General features: G+C 62.9%; 4 protein-coding genes across 11 annotated transcripts; 2 read left to right on the top strand and 2 right to left on the bottom strand.

The window, feature by feature from the left end:
* The first annotated feature begins 2,006 nt into the window (after nt 1-2,006).
* On the top strand, nt 2,007-7,288 carry EIF5A (eukaryotic translation initiation factor 5A). 4 transcript variants are annotated; one of them, XM_044391765.3, is made up of 6 exons: nt 2,007-2,090; nt 4,599-4,784; nt 5,902-6,006; nt 6,192-6,323; nt 6,406-6,479; nt 6,635-7,288. In XM_044391765.3, exons 1-5 carry the CDS (start codon nt 2,022-2,024, stop codon nt 6,466-6,468), a joined length of 555 nt encoding a protein of 184 aa, XP_044247700.1. In that variant the 5' UTR covers nt 2,007-2,021; the 3' UTR covers nt 6,469-6,479; nt 6,635-7,288. The 4 variants fall into 4 exon arrangements, with proteins under 4 accessions (XP_044247700.1, XP_048082899.1, XP_044247701.1 ...); XM_048226942.2 differs by lacking the exon at nt 2,007-2,090 and adding an exon at nt 2,768-2,883; XM_044391766.3 differs by lacking the exon at nt 2,007-2,090 and adding an exon at nt 3,000-3,108.
* Nucleotides 6,657-10,192, bottom strand: GPS2 (G protein pathway suppressor 2). 2 transcript variants are annotated; one of them, XM_026520842.4, is made up of 11 exons: nt 10,089-10,192; nt 9,724-9,886; nt 9,263-9,372; nt 9,074-9,186; nt 8,859-8,938; nt 8,685-8,767; nt 8,330-8,483; nt 8,163-8,252; nt 8,010-8,054; nt 7,827-7,922; nt 6,657-7,641 (listed from the first exon to the last, which is right to left on the bottom strand). In XM_026520842.4, the coding sequence occupies exons 2-11, from the start codon at nt 9,815-9,817 to the stop codon at nt 7,298-7,300; spliced, it is 1,209 nt and encodes a 402-aa protein (XP_026376627.1). In that variant the 5' UTR covers nt 9,818-9,886; nt 10,089-10,192; the 3' UTR covers nt 6,657-7,297. The 2 variants fall into 2 exon arrangements, with proteins under 2 accessions (XP_026376627.1, XP_026376628.1); XM_026520843.4 differs by having other exon boundaries at nt 7,460-7,641; nt 8,010-8,089; nt 10,089-10,191.
* Nucleotides 10,193-10,342: 150 nt separating this feature from the next.
* Nucleotides 10,343-21,410, bottom strand: NEURL4 (neuralized E3 ubiquitin protein ligase 4). Of its 4 annotated transcripts, none has more exons than XM_044391716.3 (29): nt 21,129-21,410; nt 19,948-20,392; nt 19,661-19,726; nt 19,210-19,508; nt 18,931-19,042; nt 18,760-18,848; nt 18,156-18,228; nt 17,807-18,071; nt 17,383-17,564; nt 16,994-17,079; nt 16,716-16,890; nt 16,423-16,621; nt 16,258-16,334; nt 16,087-16,165; nt 15,544-15,719; nt 15,325-15,456; nt 14,817-14,962; nt 14,490-14,714; nt 14,296-14,394; nt 14,049-14,210; nt 13,704-13,868; nt 13,066-13,224; nt 12,539-12,718; nt 12,343-12,430; nt 12,147-12,254; nt 11,859-12,003; nt 11,618-11,730; nt 11,372-11,537; nt 10,343-11,006 (listed from the first exon to the last, which is right to left on the bottom strand). In XM_044391716.3, exons 1-29 carry the CDS (start codon nt 21,408-21,410, stop codon nt 10,802-10,804), a joined length of 4,698 nt encoding a protein of 1,565 aa, XP_044247651.2. In that variant the 3' UTR covers nt 10,343-10,801. The 4 variants fall into 4 exon arrangements, with proteins under 4 accessions (XP_044247651.2, XP_044247652.2, XP_026376609.2 ...); XM_044391717.3 differs by having other exon boundaries at nt 15,550-15,719; XM_026520824.4 differs by having other exon boundaries at nt 16,712-16,874.
* A 239-nt stretch (nt 21,411-21,649) lies between these two features.
* LOC113271124 (uncharacterized) lies at nt 21,650-25,727 on the top strand. The gene is made up of 9 exons (XM_026520839.4): nt 21,650-23,063; nt 23,430-23,537; nt 23,666-23,737; nt 23,963-24,051; nt 24,149-24,400; nt 24,679-24,843; nt 24,935-25,066; nt 25,314-25,457; nt 25,591-25,727. The coding sequence occupies exons 1-9, from the start codon at nt 22,567-22,569 to the stop codon at nt 25,647-25,649; spliced, it is 1,518 nt and encodes a 505-aa protein (XP_026376624.2). The 5' UTR covers nt 21,650-22,566; the 3' UTR covers nt 25,650-25,727.
* The last annotated feature ends 50 nt before the right edge of the window (nt 25,728-25,777 follow it).

Here is a 25,777-nt window from a genome sequence, read left to right as displayed (position 1 = left end):
CTTAGGCTGGTAGGTCAGGAAAGGTTTCCCTCAAGAAGTGACTTGACTGGCAACATAACAGGTTAAGGCTTATGGCGCTGAGGACTCCGCCCTGGATCGCGGGGACCCCACGCGCAACGCTAGGAAGGTTCTCCCAGGGACTATCTCATCGCTCTACAATCCTGTACAGTATTTTGCCTTTTTCTTTCTCTGAGTGTGTATAACTCAGTCTTCTATCAAGATGATTTGTGCCTTTTCCAGTTTGAATGGGAGTTCTTAGGGGTTGTCATCCCCCGGCGTCCTCCATGATATGGTTTACATATCATGGAACTTGCGCCTGAGGTCAGCTAGGATGCTTCGCCAGCGTCCCAGGGAAACGAACCAATGAAGACGGCCACACTATGCTCAGAAGGTAGTATTGCCGTACAAACATGATAGTACTTTTTTTTCAAGTAACAGCTTTATTGGGATACAATTTGCATACCATACAATTCGATTATTTAAAGCGTGTAATTCAGTGTTTTTTAGTATCTGAAGAATGCAACCTTTGGTCCAATCAATGTTGGAACATTCTCATCACCCTAAAAGTCATCCTCTGCCCCTTTCCCTGTTCCCATTAGCCGCCACCCTCCGTCTCCCCATTTCCCTCTAACCTCTCAACACGAGGCAAAACTCCATGTCCACTGGGGCGCCTGGGTGGCTCAGTGAAGTGTCTGCCTTTGGCTCAGGTCATGATCCCAGGATCCTGGGATCGAGTCCTGCATCGGGCTCCCTGCTCAGTGGGGGGCCTGCTTCTCCCTCTCCTTTTGCTGCTCCCCCTCCTTGTGCTCTCTCACTGTCAAATAAACCTTAAAAAAAAAAAATAAAAATAAAACTCCATGCGCATTAACCCCACTGTCCATTCCCCTCACCCACCCCAGTGCCTGGCAGCCACCAATAAAAACAAACTTTTTGCTTCAATGCATTTACTTATTCTGGATATTTCATATCAATCAAATTGTAGGATATTTCATGTCATTCAAGTCATAGGATATGTGACCTTTAGTGTCTGGCTTCTTTCCCTTAGCATGATATTTTTGAAGTTCATCCAGTTGAAGCACATATTCGTACTTCCTTTTTTGGGATTGAATAATATTCCATGACATATACAGATCCACATTTGATTTGTTGATGGGTATGTGGGTTGTTTCCATCTTTTGGCCAGCGTGAATAGCGCCGCTGTAAATACTGTCCTGCCAAGATTTGAGTACCTGTCTGTAATGATTTGGGGGCTTACACCCAGGAGTGGAGTTGTTGGGTCGTGGGGACAATACATCTGTGGGGAGAGCAGGTTTGGGCTTTACACAATGCGCCCAGGCAGTTGGGGGTTTTCGTTTTTGTTTTTTTTAAAGGAAAAGGTAGAAATTTCAGACAGTGGAGTGGAGGGAACGGGGAGTGATGGTAAAACAAACTCCGTTAACTTTTAGTTCAAGCTGGTGTTTGCAGTTCACATGGACCACGTCATGGGATGCCTCCAAGCCCAGGTATTGGGCGGCTCGTCTTTTTCTACAGCACTGTTGGAAACCTGCAAACCGGAGGGAGGAGACTACAAAGTGTTGGGGAAAGCGGCAGCTTTCTTCCCTACAAGGAGGGCCGGGGAAGTGCATCCCGAGGCACAGGTCGTCTCCTGCTTCATGGTCCTCTGCCATGACTTCGGGAACGCCAGTGGAATTTAACGCGCCACTCGTCTTTACAGAGTTCGTTCTAAGGGTGCTCGAAGACAACTGATTTGGAGACGGCAGAGAGCAGCCGGGGGTGGGGGGAGAAAGGCCACGGAAAGCTCCCGGGCGCTCAGGGGTACGGCCGCCTCTCCGGCCGCCCCAGGGAGGCAGCCGGACCGAGCGCTTCGAGAAGATGGTGGCCGCCAGGCGGCCGCTCTAGCTCGCGGCTGGAACTCTATGGCACAGCCGAAGCCGGCCGCGCAGAGCGGTGAAGCTGAGATGGGCGGTAACCCGACCACACTAGCGCGCTAGGAAGTGTGAGCGGAAAGAGCACTCCCGCGCATGTGTGGAAGGGGGGGGATGGGCTTTGAGACGAGGGGCCCACCCCGCAGTCCAAGTTTTCTGAAACGTGTGAGTCGTTTAAGTCCAGTTAAAGCCGAGGTGGGGCGTTCCCCAGACGCATGCGTCCTAGCCGAGACCAGCGCTACAGTGGCGTGGTCTTTTCAACGCCCGGCGTACAGACGACGTCTGAGGTGGAAGGGGCGGGCAGGATTCCCAAAACGCATGCGCTTTGAGGCCGAGGCGTTTCCTTCAGAGGGTGTGGAGTGCAGAGCTCCTCTTTGCGCAGGCGCAAGTCCTGTCTGGTAGGGCTAGTGGTCTATCACGGGAAGGGAAGAGGAGGTTGAAGGGCTTAAAAAACCGGGTGCGCCTGCGCACTGCTTACTGGTGGGAAGAGCTCTGGATTTGTGAGGGGCGGGGTCACGCATACGCGTCATTGGATGGGTAGGTGGGAGGGAGGGTGGAGCTCGGAGAGGATCTATGCGCTTGCGCAGTGCGGGGGTGGAGGGCGGAGGGGATAGATAGCACGCTTGCGCGGCTGTCACAGGGCTGCTTGGTTGGTCAGTGGGGAGTCGGCGCCTGCGTACTAAGACCCGTGTGCAGCAGCGGCGGCGGCGGTAGAGGCGGCGGTAGAGGCGGCGGCGGCGGCGGCAGCGGGCTCGGAGGCAGCGGTTGGGCTCGCGGCGAGCGGACGGGGTCGAGTCAGTGCGTTCGCGCGAGGTGAGAGCGGGCAGGGCGCGCGTGCGCGGAACCCTGGCTTGGGCCTGGGAGTGGAGGTGGAACTGCGCGAGGGTCGGGGAGGGGGCAGAGGGGAGCGGCGGCTGCCGCCGCCGCCGCACAGGACTCGGTCCGCGAGCCGCCCCAGGTGCGGAGAGGCGCGGGCGCGCGCCCAGGTTGGCGCGCGGGGTGACGGTTGGGGCCGGCCGGGTGACGTTGGAGCGACGCAGGGCGGGGGACGGCGAGCCGCGAGGCCGCCACGCGGGAGAGGCCGCCGGGCGGCCACGCCGGGGCGAGGGCCGGGGGCCAGATCGGCCCGCCGGGGCGAGGAGACCTGGGCCGTTGAGAACCGGGCGCCGCGCGGCCACGTGAGGTGGGGGAGGGGGCTATTCGGTGAGAGGGCATGGGGGGGGTTGGCGGCCGGCCGGGGGGGAGGGGAGGCGGCGTGGCTTCGGCCTGGCGCGGCCTTTGAGGAGGGGGTGCCGGCGGCACCGGAAGTGTCCCCTACCGGAGGCTGCCCTCGGGGTCGGAGGCCGCATGGCCGAACGTGGACGGGGGCCGCATGGCAGCGCGGGGACCCCTCCCCCCAGCTCCCGGCCACCGGAAGCCCCAGGAGGCCACATGGTGGGCGGGAGCCGGCAACCCCCCAGCGCGGGGAGAGGTAGTCTTCGCGGGCGCCCAGGGGAGCTTGGAATTTCGGGGAGGGGGAGAAGCCTGAGGCCCGGATCCTGATCACCCCGGAGAGCCCGCTGTGGGCATATGTTAGCGCTCCCCCGCCCCATGAGCCCCTGGAGCTCTCCCCCCAACTCTGATGTGAAGTGAGGCGGCCCGCCAGGTGTAAGTAGCACTCTTCGTGCTAGGTGGCCGGAGAAACGGGGAGACCCCGGCCGATTGGACGGCAGCCCAACTCTTGGGGGTCGTGCCGACAGTGCCTTCAAGTCCCGGGTGGAGAGTTCCCCGCCGTGCTTTTCACCTTGTTACTGCCTGCCCCGCTGTGTCGGGCTTGGGAGCGCTGACGCCACCAACCCGACAGAACTTACACTACTCACTACCGCCAGCCTTTTGCTTTCGTTTTATTGTCATTCACTCCCCACTCCTCCACTTTACACTGAGCGCACAGGCCCGGCCTGAAAAGCCGACAGGACCGGTGCATCCTGGGAAAAGTGGGAGGGCCCTCGAGGAGAGGCCGGGTTCCTGGGTTCCTTTTGGGAAACGAGATGGAGGTGTTCGGCAGGGGAGAAGTTAGAAAACAACTTTACTTTCTCTCCCTCGGCTGTGTCTGCAAATGCATGTTGGAGAGGCGGGAATCCCCCAAAGAGGCCTTGTGGTTTCCTGTACCAATGAGTGGCTCGTGTGTGGATAGGGTGGGGGGTGTAACAGAGACGGGTGGGGCCCTGTCCTCCGGTCTCCACCCTCCCCTTCCCCCCCCACGATAGCCCCGCCCTTTTGCTGGCTCATGGCTGCTCACCTAATTATAGCCCTGGTTATGTGTGGGGAAGAGGGGTGGTTGGTTTCAGTGGCAAGTAACACCTGAGTCTTTCCCTCCCGGGAATCAGGCCTTTGCCCATCTCCCAGATTGGACATCCTAACTGCCTGGAGCCTTCCTTTCCCAAACCACCCCTTTAGCTTTCATTTGGGCTAGGGGTCCAGCTTCTGTCCCCCACTACTCGGACACACACCAGTTCTTAAGTATTTGTGGTCCCAGTCAGTATTTAATCTGGGCACGTTGACTCTCTTTTAGGTGAGCGATGGAAGAAAAGCACTGGGGGTAAAATGAAGCCGTGTTTCCAGAGAGGAGTGCGGCAGATTGAGAGCTCTGCTGACCTCCATCCTGACTGACTCGGGTTCTCTTTTTGACTCTAGTTGGAATCGAAGCCTCTTAAAATGGCAGATGATTTGGACTTCGAGACAGGAGATGCAGGGGCCTCAGCCACCTTCCCAATGCAGTGCTCAGCATTACGTAAGAATGGCTTTGTGGTGCTCAAAGGCCGGCCATGTAAGATCGTGGAGATGTCTACCTCCAAGACTGGCAAGCACGGCCATGCCAAGGTTAGAACTTGACCTCTCCACATCTTGCCTTCCCCACACTTCCCACATCCGTGGGGCTCCCAGCAGCAAGCTTTTCTCAGTCCCAGCCCCCTCCGTTCCTTTAGTGCTGGCTTACTGTCCAGTTCCTTGCATTCAGCCCTGGATACCTTTCACCTGCAGCTCTCTGAGGCCTTTAGCTCTTCCTGGGTGACCCTTCCCTTTCCCCACGCTTGTGTAAAAGTCTCTTAACTTCTCTAGGTGCTCTGTTCAGCTCTTCTACTTCCTTCTTCCTACTTCTTGTCTCTCTTCCCTTGACTGTTCATTCCCGACCTCTCTCCAGGTCTAATACTGAAGGCAGCCTTTCGTGGAGGGTGCCCGTGTACCTGAGCCCTGAGTCACCTTGCTGCCCCACACTCATGCCAGCTTTCCCTTTGGATCTCTGATGCCGTGTCAGCCGAGTCTCCGCCTGCCCCCTCCCTTTGAGTTCCCTGAGCCGCCCCCTAGCTTTCTAGGATCCTAACATTCTCGCTAGCACTTAGTTAAGATTTTTCTCCCCTCCAGAACTTGACCTGGTCCATCCTTGTTGGATTTCTTAGGGTTTTTTTCCCTGGTTGGGTTTGTCTTCTGTTGGCTTGGCATTCATCCTGGCTTCCCTTCTAATGTCTAGATCCTTGTCTGTGTTCTTCCCTAGTTGCTTGTTTCCTGTTGCATAGTTCTCCTTGAAGTTATCATTTTCTCCACTTTCTCCCTTTCTCATTCTTTCTCGTTTTCCCAAGTTGTGCGTTTTTTTATGTGGATGTCCAGACGCTCTTTCAAACGCTTTACCTGGACTCCTCCCATTCCGCAGGCTCCTTGGTCAGTGTTCCCATAGCTCAGGGTAACTGGCTGCCCCAAGCCTGCCCTACGGTTTCCCTTGTCAGTCACCCCCAACCTCAGCGGGAGTCTCTCAGCCTCCAGGTCTTGCTAGACACTTTATTCAGTACTTTTTCCTTGAGTCAATTGGCTCAATTCCACCTCCTCTGATTTTTGCCCTAACAACCTAGTCTGACTTCCCTTGCTTGTCAGGGGCACCACGCGCCTTTCTTTCTTCACCCTAGAGTTTGGTTGGGTTTCTCTTTCACGTGATGCATATATACAGGTCCACCTGGTTGGTATTGACATCTTTACTGGCAAGAAATACGAAGATATCTGCCCGTCAACTCATAATATGGATGTCCCCAACATCAAAAGAAATGACTTCCAGGTACGTGGGTGGGTTAGTGGTTTGTCGGGGAGGGGGGTTAACCAGAGGGGCTTGTGCTGGGAGAGAGAGGGAGCAACAGGACGAGGGGGAGTTTGGTGTTAGCAATTTGCCACTCCTTTGTCTTCAGACCCTTTATCCTCAACCTACTTGGGCCAACCTTAGCTTCCTTCCCTCTCTGCCCCCAGCTGATTGGCATCCAGGATGGGTATCTATCACTGCTCCAGGACAGCGGGGAGGTGCGAGAGGACCTTCGTCTGCCTGAGGGAGACCTCGGCAAGGAGATTGAGCAGAAGTATGACTGTGGAGAAGAGATCCTGGTACGGTGCCCCCCACCTTGTGCCCAGCTGCACTCTGTGCTTCTTCTGAGCTCCCTTCTGACTCTCCCCTTTGCACCCCCAGATCACGGTGCTGTCTGCCATGACCGAGGAGGCAGCTGTTGCAATCAAGGCCATGGCAAAATAACTGGCTCCCAGGTGACTGTGACGCACCCCGGCCCCCGTTCTGTTGTCCACATTGAAAAGCTGCTCCAGTCCCTAATCCTCTGGGCGTCCTTCCAGGCCCCAGCATGGTCCTCACTCTCCTGGGGACGGTGTTCTCCTGTCTCACCTGGTCTCTCTCTCCTACCCAGGGTGGCGGTGGTGGCAGCAGTGATCCTCGAGCCTGCAGAGGCCCCCTCCCCCAGCCTGGCCCAGCTCTGGCCCGGCCCTCGGCTGGACAACACCCACACAATTTATTTGACGTTTTATTTTGGTTTTCCCCACACCCCCTCAATCTGTCGGGGAGCCCCTGCCCTTCATCCTGCTCCCTTGGCCAGGAGCGAGTGCTCCATGGCCTCGGTGAAGCTGCCCTCCTCTTCTCCCCTCGCACTACACCCCTGATTGGGGAGAGGGGCGGGTGCTGCTTGTGGTTTAGTGGTTTGTTTCTTTTTTTTGTTTTTTTGTTTTTTTTTTTTAATTCAATCTGGATTCAGAAAGCTGTGGATTCTGGCAAATGGTCCTTGTGCACTCCCCGCACTCATCCCTGCTCTGGTCTCTTGTTTTCCCATGGCCCTTGACCCCAAGCACCACCCCACAGACTGGGGACCAGCCCCCTCCCCTGCCTATGTCTCTCCCCAAAATGCCTTTAGCTGGGGAGGGAAGAGGAGGAGAGGGGAGGGGACCTGTCCCCTCCTCAGGCATCTGGGAGTGCCCTGCCCCCATGGGCTTCACCTTTTCCTGTGGGCTCTCTCCCCGACACATTTGTTTAAAATCAAACCTGAATAAAACTACAAGTTTAATATGAAGGCCCCAACTCAGTTGCTTCTTTGAATTAAATGGGTAAGACTAGAATGTAAAGTTAGAAACCATGGACGCTGAACTTTGCTGCTGAGTTCGTTACCCACCCATTGTCCTCCTGGGACCTGCCCACCACCCTGTACCCTCCATACAGCCAGAGAGGGAGGCAACACAGCAGCCAGGGGGGGTGGCAGGTAGATTTTATTGGACTGGTACACACCAGGGGCCCTCACCCGTGGCAGGGGCTGGGGGTGAGCTTGAAGATAAAATCTGATGATCACTTGTGGTAGAATCGTGGGTTCTGGCTGTGCTGGATGAAGGGGAGCCGAGGGCCAGGCTGGCTGGTAGCTGCAAAGCCCGACTGGTGGTGGTGGAAGGGGGGCTCTGTTGGTGTGCGCCCTCCCCCTCAATCCACACTGGTACTCCCAACCGCCACCACCCACCCCCAGAGAGCCGGAAAAGGAGGGGCGGGGGGCCGCCTCTCCTACCCAGTTCTGTTTTCCCTGGAAGCGCAGGGCTTCAGACGGGTGGGATTCCCATCCTTACCTTTCCTGCTGGCTGCATCTGCACAGGGAGCTGGGGAGAGGCAAGGAGTCCAGGGGCTGGATGCAGAGCTTGGGGATGCATGGGGCGCAGGGAGGACTGCGGAGAAGAGAGTCAGGACCTGAGGCAGCCCGGGGCGCCCCTTGGCATAGCACTGCCCCTGACCTCCCGAGACTCCATACTCACGGAGTCTGAGAAACCGGTCTGCTGGTTGGCGTGTTCCATCTGCTTCTGTAAGGACAGGGCACCGCCAGGCTGGAGGAAGCCTAGGGAGGGAGGGGCGTGCTGCATGAGCAGAGCACGGGAAAGGGAGGTGGGGGGCACGAGGGGCGGCCTCACCTGTCTGGGCGGGCTGGAAGTGGCCGTGCACGGCGTAGGGCTGGGGCTGCGGCTGTGACAGGTACTGCACTGCCGGGAACGCTGAAGGCGCTGAGGAAGGCAGGGCCACAGGCGGTCGGCCTCCTCCCGCTCTCGAAGGAAGTGCCCCCCGCTCTCCCCCCACTCACCTCTGAGCTGCTGGCTGGGGCTATAGGCCGGCTGCGTGGGTCCGTAGTGGGGTGGGGGCTGGGCGGTCCCATAGGCACCGCCAGGGCTGCCTTGGAATTGACCGTGCTCCGGGGTCCCCGCGAAAGCAGCCGCCGAGCCCACGTAGTGCCGCGTCTGCGGAGGGAGGAGCGCTCACTGCTGCTGTAAACTCCTCCAGAGCAAACCCCAAGCGCCTCGCGTATGCCCCATTTTCGACCATACGGTAAAGCATCACACAACGTTCGCGACTCCAGCGCTCGTTTCACGAAGGCGCCTGGGTCTGCGGGGAAGTAGCTGGGAAAACCCGTGCATTCCGCACCCAGTCCTACTCCTTACTGTAAGCACTTGGGGTCCGAACATCTGTTTGGCCCTGTCGGCCGCCATGAGGGTGCCCGGGCGACTGTGTCCTCCAGGGCTCCCTAGACGGGGAGAGGGGCTTCGTGAGGCTGAAGCGGGGAGCTGCAACCCCCAGCAGGGCGCGTTCTAACCCGCGCGGCCCTCGTGTCTCACCCTGCATGCTGAGGAGGTGAGTGCCTGTGTGCACCGTCAGGCTCTGCGGGTACGCGGCTGAGGTCAGAGTGGTCAGGTCGCTGTGGTGGAAGGCAAGCAGGGCAAAATCAAGGACAAGGACAAGTGCCCCCTCTTCTTCCATCAGACACCCATCTGTTGTTACCCGATCCCAGTTTCATTCTGCCCCGATTTTATTTTTAGCTCTCCAATCCCACCTCTGCTCCTTTCGCCTCCGTTTCTCTTCCTCGTGTAAAACTTTCTTGAGCTGCAGGAAGAGCTGGTGCTTCTCTTCCTGCAGGGCCAATAGCTTCTCCTGCAGCTTCAGGATCTGCGAAGGGAGAGGAGAGGAGCTGAAGACAGGAGCCAACGGAGGAAAGAGCTGGGACAGATCAAGCGCCGCTTACTTGTTCCTTGGTCTCCTCTAGTGACATTCTCTCCTCCATCTCCTTTTTCTTCCTCCTTTCCTGCTCTTCCTTCATCTTCTGTTCCATCATCTTGTCCACCTCTTCTTCCTCTGGAGAAAGAGGCAGAATAGGAAGACCACGGGTGGTTAGAATACTAGAATGTCAGAGACTGAGGACCTGCAAAACCCGGTTATCACAATGCTCCCTCTGCCCCCTCGGTAACCGCTCTTTCTCTGCGGAGGGGACAGGGAGGGAGGATCTCTTAGGTGCTCTCCAAGGTCCTTCCCGACCCAAGGGTTCTGGAGCTCAGTCCCGGCCTCCAGCTCCCACCGCCGGTGGGGCCGTCCGGTCCCATCCCTCCTCCGCGCGGCCGCGGCGCGCTGTTCCGCCCGTGGTGGGGGCCGGCCCCGGCGGAGCGCTGCCGCCCTGGGCCGTGTGTCCTCCCGCTCGGGCCCGCTCACCCTGCCGCTTGCGCTCCCGCTCCATCATGATGTGCCGGTGCAACGCCCGGGCCATGGCGTTGGAAAGCTTGGGGCGCTCCAGGAGCGCGGGCATGGTGCTGCCGGGGGCGCTCGGGCCGTGGGCGCCCGGCTCTGTCACGGACTGCCAGACTTCGGACCGGGCCTACCGGGAGGCGGGCGCTTAGGGGGGTCGCGCCGGGCGGGCCGAGGCGGAAGGCCGCCCGCCGCCGCCGCCCGGGTCACGTGCCCGGCGCCCGCCACCCCCCGCCTCCCCCCGGCCGACCCCGGGTGCTCCGCGTGCGCCGGCGGGCAGGGGTCTCCGGCCTCGGCGTCGCCCGCCCCCCGCCCCGCCGGCCCCTCCCTACCCGCCTTCGCTGCGCTGTCTCCGCGGCCCCTGCGCGCCTCGGCCGCGCGTCACATCCGGCCGCCGGGCCGACTCCTTCCGGAGCCGGGGCGGCCGGCGGCCTCGCGGGTCGGGCACAGGGAAGGGCGGAAGCGGCCGCGACGGGTGCCGGGGGCGGCCAAACCCCGTCGGCGCGCCCGGCGCCCCCAGCGGGGCGGGCCCGGGGCTGGTCGGGGAGGGCGGCGCGAGAGAGACAGAGAGAGGCCGAGGCGCGCGCTCCGGGACGGCGTTTATTGGCTCCTTGGAAACCCGCGTCCGTAACAACTGTACAGAGGCCCACCTTCCCCGCGCCCGCCCTCCCCTCTCCGCCCGGCGGCCCGGGAAGCGGCGGCGGCTCGGGGCGGGGCGCGGGGGTCCGGGGAGGCTCCTTGGGATTCACAGTAACAGGAACGAAAACGGAAATAAATTAAGTGATACGGGGGAGGGAGTCCAGGGAGTCGTGTTCCCCAAGTCAGTGCATGAGGGGGGCCGCCGCCCCGAGGCGGACTGAGCCCGGCTGCGGCTGCCCCGCCGGGGACGTGCGCCCTGCACGCGGAGATGCGCTCCCCTTCCAGCGGCACGGCGGGCGGGCTCCGGGCGCATCCGCCGACGCGGCGGGGGTGCTGAGACGGGGCCGTGGTCACGCAGAGTCCGCGGGCCGAGGCCCCACTGTGCTTGTCGTCGAGACGCCGGTCCTCACTCCACCCGCACCAGCAGGGCATAGAGGAGCGTGGCCCCCTTCTCCTTGGTTACCCACTCGAGTTCAGCTGGGCTGAAGTGGGGGTCGGGAGGTTCTCGGAGGGCGGCCGAAGGGGGCCCGGGGGTGTAGGAGCCGGGGCGCACGCACACCTGGAACGCCACCTGGGCCTGGTGCGTCCGCTGGGACTTGGGGTCCCGGAATCTGTCCGGCAAGAAGCAAAAAGCCGGCCGTGAGGAACTCAGGCGCCCTCCACCCCGTGCTACCTGCACCACGGCTCCCGCCTTTGGGGTCACCCCCGCCTTCCAGGGTGGCCGGGCTCTGGCGGCCCTCCCAGCTTGCCGCCGTGTCCCCCGGCGCCCGCTCCCTGGCTTCCTTCTCCAGGCCTCTGCTCAAACCTTATTCAGGATGGCCACCCTGACCACCCTCCAAGCGCGCATGTGACCCACTGCGTCCCACGCTACTGTATTTCCATAGTACTAGTCACCTTCCAAGCTAAACGTTCTAGGGTGTCACGGTGGGAACGTGGACGGCAAGCCAGAGACCCCAGCCCCACCCCGTGTACTCACTGCACTTTGGACGCCAGGGTCTCGGCCCCAGCATACTGGAGGGAGGGGGAGAGCAACACTGGAGGGGGCTGCTCCTCCCGCGGGGGTGCGCAGTTCTCGCCAGGCTCCTCAAACCCTACCCCAGGCTCTCCTTTCAAGGGCCGGCAGCTCAGGATGGAGGCGGTGCCTGCGGGGAGAGCCAGGTCAGGGCCGCCCTCCTGGGGCCCAGGCCCTGCGGCCCTGCCTCTGCCCCCATCCCGGTGGTACCTGCTCCCAGCTCCCCTCGGTCCAGCACCCTCCGGACGGCTGCCACATTGCTCCCATGATACGCCATGTGCCACTTCTTGGTCAGCGTCCCAGCTTCCAGGCGGGGATTCACCCTAGGACAGACCCAGGGCACACTGGACACAGCTGGCTCCCCGACATCACTCCCTCAGCTGCCAAGTCCAACGCATGCTCCCGGGAGCCTCCCCGTCAGGGGGGAAGGGAGGCACCGCCCCTCCCGTACCTGAGGTTGAACCTGCACCAGCCCAACGGCAGAGCGTACTCCCGAGGGGGCTCCCCACGGCGCCTGTGGGCCTCGTCCCCTCGAAGCTTCCGGCAAGACTCACAGTAGCACAGGCTCCGCTTTGGCGGGGGCATGAAATAATCCTCTGCAGGAGAGCGAGGGGTGGTCTGGCTGCTGTGGCTCCCGCCCCGGGGCTCCGCCACACGGCCCCCTTCCCGCTGGGCTCTCGGGGTCTGGGCACAGCCCGGCCCCAGGAAGCGCGGCGGGACTGGAGGGCTGCGGACTCACCAGGAAGCAATAGCAGTTCTTGGAAGCGGGAGCAGAGGCTGTGGTACTCGCAGCTCTTGAGAGGGCTGGCGGCAGGCAGCGGGCCCCAGCACACGCTCTCCTTGATGCCTGCGAGGGCACAGGGGGGCAGGGTCACAGCAGCTGGCGCTGTGGGGCAGGGCGGGGCCGGGCCCCTGGGGGCTGGGGGCTGCCTCACCGTCCACCATGTCCGCTTTCTCCATGTCACCCTGGGTTCCACCACTCTTCCCGCTGGTAGCCCCTGGTTCAGGACTCACGATTGTCACCTGCAGGGGAGGGCGGGATGAGGATGACCCAGCCCCCAGGGCCTGCCGATGCCCTCCCACACCACGGAGTGCCCGGCGCCCCCTCCACCCTGCCTCCGTCCCGCTAACCTGCTCACACTGCCCGTAGAGGTCCACGAGCGCGTGACAGGGCTGGGGGACGTCGGGCACAGCCACGCCCTGGTCCATGCCGTTGACGTGCAGATGCAGCCCACCCGAGCTGTCCAGCCGCAGTCCCAGGACGGTGCCTTCCGGACACGTGTCCAGATTTGGCCCAAACTTCTCACAGATCTGGGAGGAGACACCTACTGTCTTCCCAGAGATCAGACTCCCGCCAGCAGCGGCCACGCCGGACCTTCTCTCGGTTTCCGGTTGCCTGAGCCTGGGCTTTGCCTCCCCGCTCTCCCCACCCCCAGCTCCCCATGCCACATTCTCAACGGCAAGGACGTAGGAGGCTGTGATAAGCCGGAGAGTCCAGACACCGACGTGCTCTTGATCACCTGCTATGGGGGGCTACCCGCACGGCCCCTTGATACCTGTGACCCCACCACCAGGGCTGGGTGCCCCTCTTCTCCCTTTGGGCCAGCCCCTCCCGACTCGAGTCCTGGCCCTGGCCCTTCCCTCTGCTCCCCACCCACCTTGAGACCGTTGTGGAAGATACCACGACCCCGTAGCAGCCAGGCCGCCCGCTTGAGGGCACAGGCAGAAGCAGGGAAGTTGAGCCTCTCGGGGGGGCAGGTGATGACTCCCAGAACCAGGGAAGATGTCCACTGTCGGTTCAGGAAGTCTATCCTCACCTGGGGGAAAAGGCGACTACTCCCCGGTCACGGCCCCCTGGCAAGAGGCCACCCACCCAGCAGCGCCGGGCTCCCTAACCCAGCCAGGGAGGGATGCTGGCCCTTCTGAGGCTGGAGAGAGCGCAAACTCCAAATTCACTAGTTTCCTTCCGTTTCAGCCTTGGTCCTGTTGTTGCCTGGGTAAGGGTTCCTGTAAGTCTCCCTCCTCTGGAAGGCCCTCTTGGCAGCCACATGTAGGACCCGGCATCTTTCTCGGGACCCCCAGCCCCTCCCCGTTGCTCCCCTACCCAGTCCCGGGGGCGGGGGGGGCTTCCTGACGATCGATCTACAAATCCCACCTCAGGGTACGACCAAAGCCCAGTAAGCTCATCCAGGGGCTTGCCTCCACTCTGTCCTCACATGGGGAGGGGTTTCTCCAGGAGGGTTGGCCCTGGGTGACCCCGAGCAGGGGGAGCCGCGGAGGAGGAGGCGAGGCCCACCTGGACCAGCAGCTGGGGCACCAGGGGCTGGTTGACGACGACGATGCCCTGATTGTAGCTGGCCACCCGCGTAGCCGTCCGGTTCCCGTTGGACAGGAGGATGTTCTTCCCGTGGTTCTCCAGGAACTCGAGGGCCGTGGGCATAACGGCCACTTGATTCTGGCCCTGGTGTGGTAGACAGACAGAGCTGCTGGGGCTGCCCCTGCGAGGCCCAAGCCACCCCCTTGGCATTTTACACAGGGCTTGCGTCTACGCCTCTGTCCACCCAGGGCGGACTCAGAGAACCCCAGAGCACCCCGGTGTCCACAGGGTGGACATCCCCTGCGCCCCACCGTGGCCTCTCACCCTCAGGCCGTGCTCCTCCCCGTCGTTGTCTTCCTCGCCCTCACTGCCAGTGTCCGAGCTGGGAGACGGCGGCTGGGTGCCCTCCGGCTCCTCCAGCCTCGTGGAGCTCACGACAGACACGCTCCGCACCGGCCCGTAGAGATCCAGCACAGCCCACACGTTCTGGGGGCACACACGACGCAGGAGGCAGAGGTCCGTGGAAGGCCTCGAGCCCTCCGCCCAAACCCAAGAACTGTCTCGGACCTACCTTGGCGATGCCGTTGGCTGCGGGCCCCATGTCCTCTCCATCCACCAGGACGTGCATTGTGTCATCTGCGCCCCGACGGATGCCCACCCGGCTCCCCACCTAGGACCGAGGGGAGACAAGCAGAGGAGCTCAGCCACGTCTCCCCGCCACGCCCGCTCCCGCTTCCACCGCGCCTCGGGAGCCAGCTGCCTCACCCCCAGCCTCTCGAGGTTCCGGCCGTAGTTCATCCTCTGGAGCTGCCCGTCGCGCCTCACTTCACAGCTGGACACCATCCAGGTGGTCTTCGTCCGGAGCTCCGGGAGGGAGGGGGGCAGCCCCGGGCCCCCGCCTGCGCCGGGCCCCATCTCCCCGGGCGCCAGCGTGGTCAGCCCGAGCCGCAGGGAGCCCGCCCACTTCTCGTCCAGCTCCTCCACCTTCACCTGAGGGAGAGACGGCACAGCCGCTGCCGCGGGCGCGGGGCGCGGGGCGCGGGGCGCGGACGGGCGGCAGCCCGGGCCCAGGGCGGAGGGCCCAGCGCCCACCTCAAAGACCTCCTCTGGCTTGAGCTCCTTAGTGCTGAAGACGAGGCCGTGAGCGTAGCCGGCCGCGCGCACCGCCCTCGTGCCGTCCTCCTCCAGGGTCACGTTCTTGCCACAGGTGCTGTGGAACCGGTGAGCCACGCCGGCCACTGTGGAGAGATGGTACCACAGGAAGGGGTGGCATTGCGGCCACAGGCTTCAGGAGGGACAGGGAGCAGAGCTTTCGAGTGAAACAGGAAATCGCCCTAAAGGCCCATTTTGCCGTCACTCCTCCGACGCCTTTCCGCGCAGCCAGACCCGCTCCCGAAGCCCACGTGCCCGGCTTCCGGCGTCCGGGTGCGGCGGCAGGGGAGCCCCCTCCCCCATTCCCGGGGGCTTCGGATCCTGGCTTGTTCCCTGCCCTCCGTCTGCAGCTGCCTGGGCGGCCTTGTCCTTGAACAGCTATCCCCCGCCCCGCCCGGGGACACTGCGTCCCTCAGGCCCACAGCACACAAGCAGGGCCCAGCCGAACCTGGGGAGTGCAGGGGGAAGGACTTCTCGGTGGCGGTGTTGCTGGTCGCCAGGCTGTTGTCCATGGGGCCGGTGGCACTGGTGATGGACACCTGGACACACTGGCCGTACAGGTCCACCACCGCATACACCTCTGCGTGCAGAAGGAGGGCGTCAGAGGCCGGACGGCCCGGGCTGGGCTGGCGTGAGGCTGGCAGGCCGAAAGCCAGCGAGCAGTCACCTTTACCCGGAGGCAAGCCTGAGCAGGCGGCGCCCTGGTCCTGGCCGTCGATGAAGTAGTGCAGGTCGCCCTTGGCGGTACGCATCATCCCAATGCGCGCGCCCGTGCCCAGCGCGTCCAGGTCGCAGCCATAGTTGTTGCGCATCGTGTTCCCGTCCTGCATGATGGCCGTGCCGCTGCAGGGGCGACAGCAGGGGCCGCTGAGCCCCCGGCTCCCCCCACGCAGGCCCCCGCGCGCTCCCTCCTCGTCAGAACCTTCCAGGCCCCGGACCGGCATGTTGATCCGGGTGGGAGGCCCAGTGCTGTCTCCTACGCCTCTGGGATCCCCCCGAGGAAAGCAGGGGCTCCCCTCCGAGGAGAGAAGGCTGGGCGGCTGGGGGTGCGCGGTGACGTGGGAGGGCCTCCCAGAATCAAAGGGAAGGGGCAGCCAGAGCCCTCAGGCCTGTCGTCGTCCAGGGCCACCGCAGGCCCCAAACCCCGCTTCCCGCATGCGTGCCCGCCCCACCCAGCCCTGCGGGCCGGCCCCAGAGCCGGCAGCCGAACCTGAGCATCCACGTGTCGTAGTCGATGTCCGTCATGGTGTTGGGGAATTCGAGGTCCTCCGGCCGAATAGCGGTCACTCCTGGCAGGAGGCAGGGGCAGGTCAGAGCCGAGCCCCCCGCAGCAGGCAGGCCGCGGCCCCCTGGCACACACAAGCTCGCACGCGCCCCTCACCAGCCTCGATGGAGCCTGACCAGCGGTCCACCATCTTCTGAATGACGATCTCAAACAGCTCTCCGTCCCGCAGGGCCCTGCCAGGACAGCGGCAGTCAGCCAGGCCCCGCGTGGCGGCTGAGGCCGGGCAGCAGGAGGCCGGGGCCGCGCCAGCGCGACACTGACCGGTTGGAGATGACGATGGCGTCGTTGAACTCGCTGCGGCAGTTGTGCCGGAGCGCGGTGCGGCCCCCGTTGGTGATGACGGCGTTGCTGCCATGCAGCTGGTGGAAGCGCAGGTCGGAGCCCCCGGCCCCCGACGACGGGGAGCTGGGCGACACCTGGTTGTTCCCTTCGGGGAGTGGCTCGGGCACCGGCGGCACCTCTGGGAGGCGGTCATCAGCCGTGAGGCCTCCGGGGGTCTCCGAGGCCCCCCCAAGGCTGCCCCAGCCCCCAGCCCCGGCCCGGCCCTCACCCACGTCGTCCACGATGGTGGCCTGGGCCGCCTGGCCATACAGGTCGACGACAGCGTAGACGCCCGGGGGCACGTTCCAGGCCGCAGGGCCCTGAGTCATCCCGTTGACAAAGAAGTGCAGAGTCCCGTCCTCCCGCCGCACCACGCCCACCGTGTCCCCTGCCTTGGAGGAAGGGGGGCTGGAGTGAGGAGTCAGGCAGAGTTCCCGTGAGGGCTGGTCCTAAGCCGCCCCGCCGTGCCCACCCCTGCTCGCCAAGGCCCAGCGGTACCCCGCGCTCCCACCTTGAGGCGGTCCAGGTTGTGACCGTATTCGTCCAAGATGGTCGTCCCGTTGTGCATCACCCCGTTCCCAGTCATCATCCAGGTTCCTAGGGGGACAGGGAGCGGCAGAGGGCGTGAGCGGGAACCAGGGCTCCGCTCCTTTATACGGCAGTCCCCACGCCCCTCCCCAAAGCCGCTGGCCCGGCCTGCCCTGTCTGACGGCCAGCTTTCTTCCCAGGGCCGGGCAAGAAAACTCTGCAGGTCCCACACCCCACAAGCCCCATCCACGTGGCTCAGTGCTCAGCCCCCGAACCAGTCGTCACGAGCAGGACCAGTAAAGACAGAGCTGGGGACCAAGTGCCAGGGCTCTGGGGGCAGCTTCCTCCCTGGGACCCTCCCTGGGAGCTCACCGGAGCGCAAATTGGTCATGGTGGAGGGCAACTGGAGGTAGGCAGGGTTGTGGGTGGTGACGCCGATCTCGATGGAGCCGGCCCACTTGTCCACCATCTTGTCGATGCGCACCTGGAACACCTCTCCGTCCCGCAGGGCCCTGCTGCTCAGCACCACGCCGTGGTTGAAGTCATCGGTGGCACTGAGGACAGCGATCGGGGACTCAGGCATGAACACACTCTCCGAGCACGCCCAAGCTTCGCCTGGCGCTGCCCACCGGACGCCTGCTGCCCCCGGTCAACCAGAGAAACTTCCCTCTCCACGAGGCTGCCCCCTTTTCTGTCCAGGGCTCCCCAGGTCAGAATCCCTCTTCCCCCATGCTTCTCCGCGCCCCCACCCCATAGAGCCCCTTCTGCAGGCTTCTCCCCACCCCATGGGCCATACTGGGGCCTCAGGGCCGTGCGTCCCTCGTGGGTGATAGCTGCCTTCTGCCCGCAGTTGGGGTGGAAAAGCAGGCGCTCGGGCTCTGCCTGAGCAGCGGGGGCCGTGCGGCGGAGGGCGCCCTCGGGGGACAGCGCCCGCAGGATGGCATTGTTGCGGCGCAGGCGGTCGCTATGGTTGTTGTTGTGCACGATGGTCACCTTCACTGCCATCCCGTACAAGTCCACCACCCCGTACACCACCGGGGGCGTCAGTGGGGTAGCCACGCCTGCGGCGGGGAGGCGGGGAGACCACCATCAGAGACAGCCCCCGAGAGCCCTGGCCCAGCGGCCCGCTCTGGGCGCCCCCTTACCCTGGTCGATGCCATTAATGAAGAAGTGTAGGGCAGAGTTGGACTTCCTCGTGAGACCAATGTGGTCGCCTTCCTAGCCAAGGCAAAGAGACGAAGGTCTGGAGTCCGTCCCCCAGCAGGCGCCAGACTCGTCCTGGGGCCCCTGAGAACAGAGGGGCTCCGAGGCCTTCCCACCAGCCCCGGCCACAGGGGCACAGCTCCCAAGGCGCCGGAGTCTTGAGCCCCCGAATGCTCACGGCGGGAAGCCACCCTATAGACATCGCCTCACCCAGCTCTCCGAGCACGTTACAGAACACTAGCGGGCTCGGCTCAGACGTTAGAAGAAAAGGGGAAAAGGAAGAAAGCCCACCTACCAGAGACAACGCGCCAGTTTCTTGCCTCTGGTCACTACCCCACACGGCTGCACAGTGAGAGAAAGTGACCTTCTGACTCCAAAATCTCAGTGCCTACCTACCGGGCAACCCTGCCTTCTCAGAGGAACCTTCAGGCGACAGAGCAGAGGCCTTGCTCTAGGTCACGGCGGAGACCGTGGAGCCCGGGCAGGGATGCGGGGTGACGGGCTGCCGCGGATGGCGGCCCAGACTCTGCGCCCCGCCCCCCTCACCTGCAGCTCGTCCAGACTGAATTCACAGTACTCCCGGCGAGTGCCCTTGCCGTTGGTCAGGATCCCGCAGCCGCTCATCATGATGGTGCCTGGGGGAAGGTGGACACCCTAGCTAGGCCCCGGGCTTCCCTCGCCTTAGGAAGGGGCCTCCGCCCTGCCAGGGGCTGGTACCTGACTGCAGGTTGGTCATGGTGGCTGGGTACTCCAGGTTGTTGGGGTTGTGGGTGGTGACGCCGATCTCAATGGAGCCCGACCACTTGTCTACGAGCTTGTCGATGCGGATCTTGGGGGGAGCGACAGCAGAAGGGGGAGGCGGGGCGTGTAAATGCCGAGAAAGGACCCTTGGCCCTTGGCTGTTCCCTGGGCCCCACACTGCCACGGTCAAGGGTCCAGCCCCGTCTTTGGTTCCCGGAGGGTGAAGCGCCAGCCAGAGCCCGGGAGCTGGCACACCTCAAACATCTCGTTGTCCCGGAGCGGACGGTTGGTCATGACAACGCCATTGTTGAACTCGTCCAGGGGCCGGCGGCGCTCGGCGGTCTTATTGTTGTTGCTAAGCTTGATGAGGGTCCCGCACTTCTCGTGAAAGAGCAGGGCATCGTTGGAAGTGAGGATGGGCGAGGTGGCGGCACCGCCAGACCCCAGTCCGTCCCCTGCCGGCGGGGAGCTCAGGTTGACATTCAGGAGCCCCCCGTTGTAGGCAGACAGGATGGCGTTGCCCACCACCTCGGACAGCTCCATGCTGGCAAAGTCTAGGGTGGCGGGACGGGGGAGGGAAGCTGGCATGAGGCTCTACTCTTCTCAGGCTCACCACTCTCCCCCCAGCCCTCTCCTGAGGCCCCTCCCCTCCCCTCAACCACCTCACTTCCCACTCCCCTTCCCAAAGATTCCCGGAAGCCCTCACCATTGTGCGACTCAAGGCTGTTAGGAAACGTCTCCGGCCGGGCCTGCGCTGGGGACACCATGAAGGCTGGGGACCAGGCAGGATGGGAGGGGAGTAAGGGTTCAGCCCCTGCTGCAGGGCCCACAGCCAGGAGACCCCCCTCCTCTAGTCCCTGTTTTTCCCTTCAACAGATTCGGGGGGGGGTCTGAGGGACCCTGCTCACACCCAGCCTCGTTGGTCACTTTGTCTCCCCCATGCCTTCAGCCCTCTGCCCCACCCCTCCACCACTACCCTAGCTGTGTTCTCACCTTCATCCCCAGAGGTCCCCTGTTCAGTCAAGGCGGAATCTTCGGGGGGCGCGGAGGGCTCAAGGGGAGGTGTGGGGATGGGAGTAGGGGGGCTGAAACCTGGCTCAGGGGGTAGCACGGTGATCTGGGTGCACTTGCCGTAAAGGTCCACGACGGCCCAGACACGAGCGGGAAGGCCCGTGGCAGCCACCCCACAATCCCGCCCATTCACCCAGAGCCGCAGCTCCCCGGCAACTGTGCGTTCCACGCCCACACGGTCCCCTTCACCAAGCTGGTCCAGGTCCTGACCGTACTCCTCCAGCACAGAACGTCCATCCCTCAACACCGAGCAGCCCGACACTACCCATGAGCCCCCCTTCAGCCCCGTGGCGCTGCTTGGGAAGTCCAGCACACTGGGGTCCAGTGCCGTCACCCCAATCTCAATGGAGCCACTCCAGGAGTTGACCTGTGATAAGGGTGGTGGACAGAGGCTCAGGATGGGTCACGATGGGTCTCCCACCACTAGGAATCCACATTTCACAGACAGCCATGTCCCCCTCTTCCCACATCTACGACAGCTAACTGGCTTTTCTCTCCTGAGACGAGAAACTCCAGGAGGCAGTGGCCTCAAGCACCCGGGGTTCACAGCTCTCATACACCACTCTCCTCCTCCCCCTGGCCTGATTCTCTCCGAGGCTCTGGCTCCACTCAGATCCCACCTCTTCCCAAATTCCATCCCTGTGCACCTGGCCTCTCCACCAAATCACAGGCATGCACACCTCCCTCTCCCGGAGTATCTCTCTTCACCCATCTTTCCGCCCGAGTTTATCCTCCAATGGTTGGTTCTTTCCCTGGTTCTCCCCTCTCCTCCTATCACATCCCTGACATCCCTCCATCCTCCACCTCCCAGAAATGATTCCGGGAGATCTGGTCCCTAACCATTCCTGGGGACGAAGCCCCGTGTCCCTGCTCCGCTGCTCCTGGGTCTTGAGGAAACTCCAGTTCTCCTCATCCCTTTCCCCGTCAGAGCGAAGGTTTCTGCTCCATGCTCCCCTCCTGCCCGTCACCCGGTGTCCCGGTCTGTCGGTCCCCTCTCGGTAGCCGGCGATGTGGGCTGGCCTGGCTGTGCTACTACTCCGTGTCTCCCGCTCGCCCCCTCCCACCACCCTCCACATTTCGGTTCCGCGGGCCCCGCTCCGCACCTTGCGGTCGATGCGGACGGTGAAGACGCGTCCATCGCGCAAGGGTTCCCGGCTCAACACCAGCCCGTGGTTAAACTCCTGGCCCGGCTGCTGCCGCCGCGCTGTACGCCCACAGGCCGACAGGCTCACCAGGCGCCCAGTGCGCGGGTGCAGCTCCCCGCCGCTGCCCAGACCCCCGCCGGACCCCGACCCTGCGCCGCTCCCGCCGGGGCCCCCACCCCCACCCGGCCCCGGCCCGGGGCCTCCCCCAGAGCCCCCACTCCCACCCGACCCCGCCGCCATCGCCGCTGACACCGGGGCCGCGCGACAGCCGCGCTTGGCGGCACCGTGGCAACCGCGGTGCACAGACACCCGGAGGGAATAGGACTCGGGGCTGGGGCCGGGTATGCTTTACGGCACTGCCGGGCAATGGAGCATCCCGGGCTAGGGAACTAATGACCACCACGGTGGGAACGGAAGGACGACGGGGTCGGGCAGGCTTGCTTTACGGCACGGCGAGGTGACGGAGTGGCTCCGACCGCCGTGCAGACTTGGGCCGGGAGCTTTTGCGACAGTGGAAGAAACGACCGCCGCAGGCATCTTTACGACGCAGGGGGGTGCTAGCCCCCACTTTCAGCTTTGCGACAGCGGCTCCGACGACCCCGCCCTCGCCGAAGCAGGCGACACCTTGAAGTATTCGCTTTACGGCTAGAGGAGGAGGAGTCTTCCCTTCGCTCGGCACCCTTTGCAGCGGGGTGAGCGGCGTCCGTAGGATTCAGAGAAGGGACCCGGTAGTTTTATAAATGAAAACCTCTGCCTGCGCTCCACCGAGATCGGATATGTTTCGCGACGGTGTCACCACCCCTCCACTTTGTATCACATCTCGTGAGAGGCAAAACGGGCCGACTTTTGGGGGGGAGGGTGGGATAAAAAGCCTCGCGATATTTCCAAATAAGCCCACCTTGAACTCCAATCCAGCCAAACCCTTAAATCTTAAAGCCACGGATAGAGTCCAATGAAACCCTGGTAGGTGGTTTACAGCAACGGCCCTGACGGCCTCCCCCCAAAACTCCCGAGCTATGAACAAGCTCCCGGCCCAACTCTCCGAACTCGCGCAGAGGTTGGAGGACTGTGACGTCACAATTGAGGCTTCTGGCCCCATGACCAGGACCACTGATTATGATTGGATAATTCGGATGAAGGCGGTGATGGGGAAGAAGGGCGGGAACAAGTCCCAGAGACAAAGGAAGAAAGCCTGTGGGTGGGACAGAGAGGGAGGGGCAACCCTAGCCCTGGGTCCCTATATAAAGCTTGATTCCGGGGCCGCGGTTCTAGGGAGCGGAAGGGGACCCGGGCTGAGCATCCCCAGCCCGGCGCGGTGGGGGCGGGGCCCCGGGGCGGGGCTATGTGGAACCTGGAGGCGGGGCGGGACAGCTGAGAGTGGCCCCCGGGTGGGGCCATGGAGAAGCAGGAGGCTCTGGGGACTGCTGGCGGCCTCAGTGGGGAATCCCCGGGAGAGGCAAGCAAGGGTGTGCCAGGAGGAGTCCGAGGAGTCGAGGCAGACGACGGGCCGCCCTCCGGCGTAGTCCTGTGTCACAGTTCTGGGCCCTCCCTGCACGCCGGGGGCGTCATAACTTGCAGTCCCGGTTCTAGCAGGCCCTCCGGGGGGGTAGCAGTCCACGGTTCCGGGCCCAACCAGCACCCTGGGGAGGTTGCGGACCTCAGCGCTGGGTCCCGCACCTACCCTGATGGATTAAACGCCCCCTTCCCTGGAACCAGTGTATCCGGGACCTGCAGCCCCGGGTCCGGGGGCTCTGGGGTGTACAACTCGGAATGCAGTCCACCGCGCTCCGGGCCAACTTGCTTGCACCCCCACAAACCTTGTGAGGACCGGCCCCGCAGTATCCTAAAAAACAGCACCTCCATCTTGATGCAGAAATCCCCCAGTGCGGAGAAGTAAGGAGTCCTGCTCAGCCGGCACCCGGCGCGCGGAGCCCGGAGGGAGGGGTTCCGGACACCGGCGGGGGCCGAGCTAGGGAAAGGGGTGGAGTCCTAAGAACCGAAATGTGAGCAACTGCGGGTAATTGGGTGGGAAATCGGAGGTCCCAGGCCTTGGGAGGGCAGCAGGTACCCGATAAACGCTGGCTACACAGTACACGATAATCACGAGGTGTAACCCCCATCCGCAGGCTCCTCAGCCCCTGACACGACGGGAGGGTACGAGGAAAAGTTTTTGGATGACTGGAAGAGGGAGGGAGGGCTGTGAAGAGGAGGTCGCTGGGAGGCTTCCTCCCCCTTTCTTGTGTCCTTCCCCTACTCCAGGAAAAAGTCCCAGCGGTGGGATGAAATGAATATCCTGGCCACATGCCACCCCGCTGACAAGGATTACGGATTTATGAAGGTGGATGAGCCCAGCACCCCCTACTACAGGTGCTGAGCCCTCAGCCCTAGCCCTCCAGCCCAGCCCCCTCCCTACTCAAAGGGGGTGGGGGAGGCAGAGAGGTCTCAGGGACTGGGTGCTGCCTGCCTCTCAGCACTGCTCCCTCCCTCCTCCGCAGGCTGCAGGACGGTGCTGAGGACCTGCCTGGGGCATCGTCTCACGCAGTGACTCCCCAGGCGCTGGCAGAAAGGTGAGAGGCCCGCCAGAGATCAGTAGGGATGTGGGGCCTCTTCCTTCCTCCACCTCTGGGGTCAGAGCCCGTTCTGCTTTTTGGCCACCAAAATGGGAGGTACTTCAATTCCCATCAGGACTGACCGAGGCCAAGGTGGGGGAGTCAGCCAGCTAGGCCCCATCTACCCCCTGGCCCCCTGTCCTCTCCCCTTTGGCGCCCCCAACTAGTCTCCCTCCCCTTCAGGTTTGCAACAATGGACAATTTCTACCCCAAGGTCCTGCAGTACGGTGATAACAGAAGCTCAGGGTCTTCAGACAGCTTTTCCAAGACATGTGAGATGAGGGGTGGGGACTGAGTGGAAAGGGGGTGTCAGAGGGAACCCTCGGCAGGAGCCTGGCAGGAAAGCCAAGCTCTTACAATGGCCCACAGACTCCAGTGATTTTGACAAGCACCGAAAGTCACACTACGATGAAGGAAAGTTCCTCAAGGCTCAGAAAAGTCTTCCCTTCAGTAACAGCAAGCACAGCAACGGGGCTGGCACCAGTACGGGTGGCAGCAGTCGGAGCGTGATGTGGGACCCAGAGCCCAGGCCTATGGAGAGAGGCTGGACGGGAGGGCTGGCCAGAGGAGTCAAAGATGAGATTGGTCTGGTGACCAGGAACCACGTCCCCGAAGTCAAGGGTTAGCCGTGGTGCCCGAGAGGGAGGCGATGGGAGGAGAACCCGGGGGAAGACAGAAGGCAGCTGGGGTGGGGTCCTCAGCACGACTGTCCTCAGGAAGCCCAAGAGAGGCGTGGGGGATGGGGAGATCACTGGCGTTTCCTAACATGGGAGGAGGGCATAGGATGGAGAGGAGAACCGGGAGCTTCTCCCCTGTGCAGGGGGGGCATCATGGACACCTGGGGATCCTGGAGGCCCCCGGTGGCCGTAAGACTCAGAGTGATTGGGGTGACCCTTCAGATTCCCCTACCTTCAGAAATCAGTCCCCACCTTCAGCCATCGTCGTGTCAGACCAGGAGGTCGATGTGCAACGCAAGGAGTATTACAGCAAAGGAAGGTACCTCAGGTGCTCTCCCCACCCAGAGCTCGAGGAGGACCCCGAAGACGAGCCTCCGCAGCAGGCCAGTGAGAGCTGGGCTGGATTGGCCTGGGGCAGGGGCTGCTGACAACCAGAAGCCTGATGGGTGCCCCAGCCTTGATCCCCTGATCCTTCCAGGCTCCACGAATTTGAACTGGGTGATTGAGAATCCCATAAGCACTGAGGTCCGTCTGCTGGATCATACAGGAAGCCCCGTTCAGGATCGCCGGGCCTCTGAAGAGTCCCTGGCAGTGCCAACATGGCAGCCTGGTGAGGGCACCAGGCCACAATGGCTGGCTCTTGGCCAGCTCCCATCCCCCCATCCCCCCTCCTTTGCATACCGGTACATGGGCAACAGATGCTAAGAGCCGCCCCAAGCATCCTGGTGTGTAAGGCCCATGCTGTACAGAGAGGAAGGGGGGGTGCTCAGAAGGGGCTGGGACCCCCTCCAGCTTGGCACTACCTGCTGGCCCCACACCTCCTCCTTGACTCCTCTCTGCCACACACCCCACTCTAGGTGCTGCCTTGTCCTCCAAAGACAGAGCAGACTCAGGCTGGTGTCGGTGGCTGGTATCCAAGGGGCTCAACTGGCGAAGCCCGGAGAGCTTGGAGAAGGAACCTGGAAGCAGCCCACACTCCCCACACCAAAACCAATGCAGACGTGAGCCCAGGCGGGGGCTGGCCAGGGAGGGAGAGGGCCTGAGTGGGTAGGTTCTAGTGAGTTTCAGGGGGACACGGGCCAGATCTCCCACCTGTTACAAGAAAGCCAGTGACCCAGTCCTTTCTCTCTCCAGACGAAACCCTGCGGCTTCGATGGACACAAGAGGAGGAAAGCAGACAATGGAAAATGTAGCCAGCCGGGGATGGGGTGGGGACAAGCCTCTCCCAGCCCTCACCACCCTCGAGGTGGACAATAAAGAGAAGTGCAGGAGTCTGGGTGCCAGGAATCGTTGGCGGAGGATGGGCCTGCTCAGTCACTGA

This window comes from Ursus arctos, unplaced genomic scaffold (assembly GCF_023065955.2).
Source record: "Ursus arctos isolate Adak ecotype North America unplaced genomic scaffold, UrsArc2.0 scaffold_14, whole genome shotgun sequence".
In the NCBI taxonomy this organism is placed as follows: Eukaryota; Metazoa; Chordata; class Mammalia; order Carnivora; family Ursidae; genus Ursus; species Ursus arctos.
This window is presented reverse-complemented; position numbering and strand designations above follow the sequence as displayed.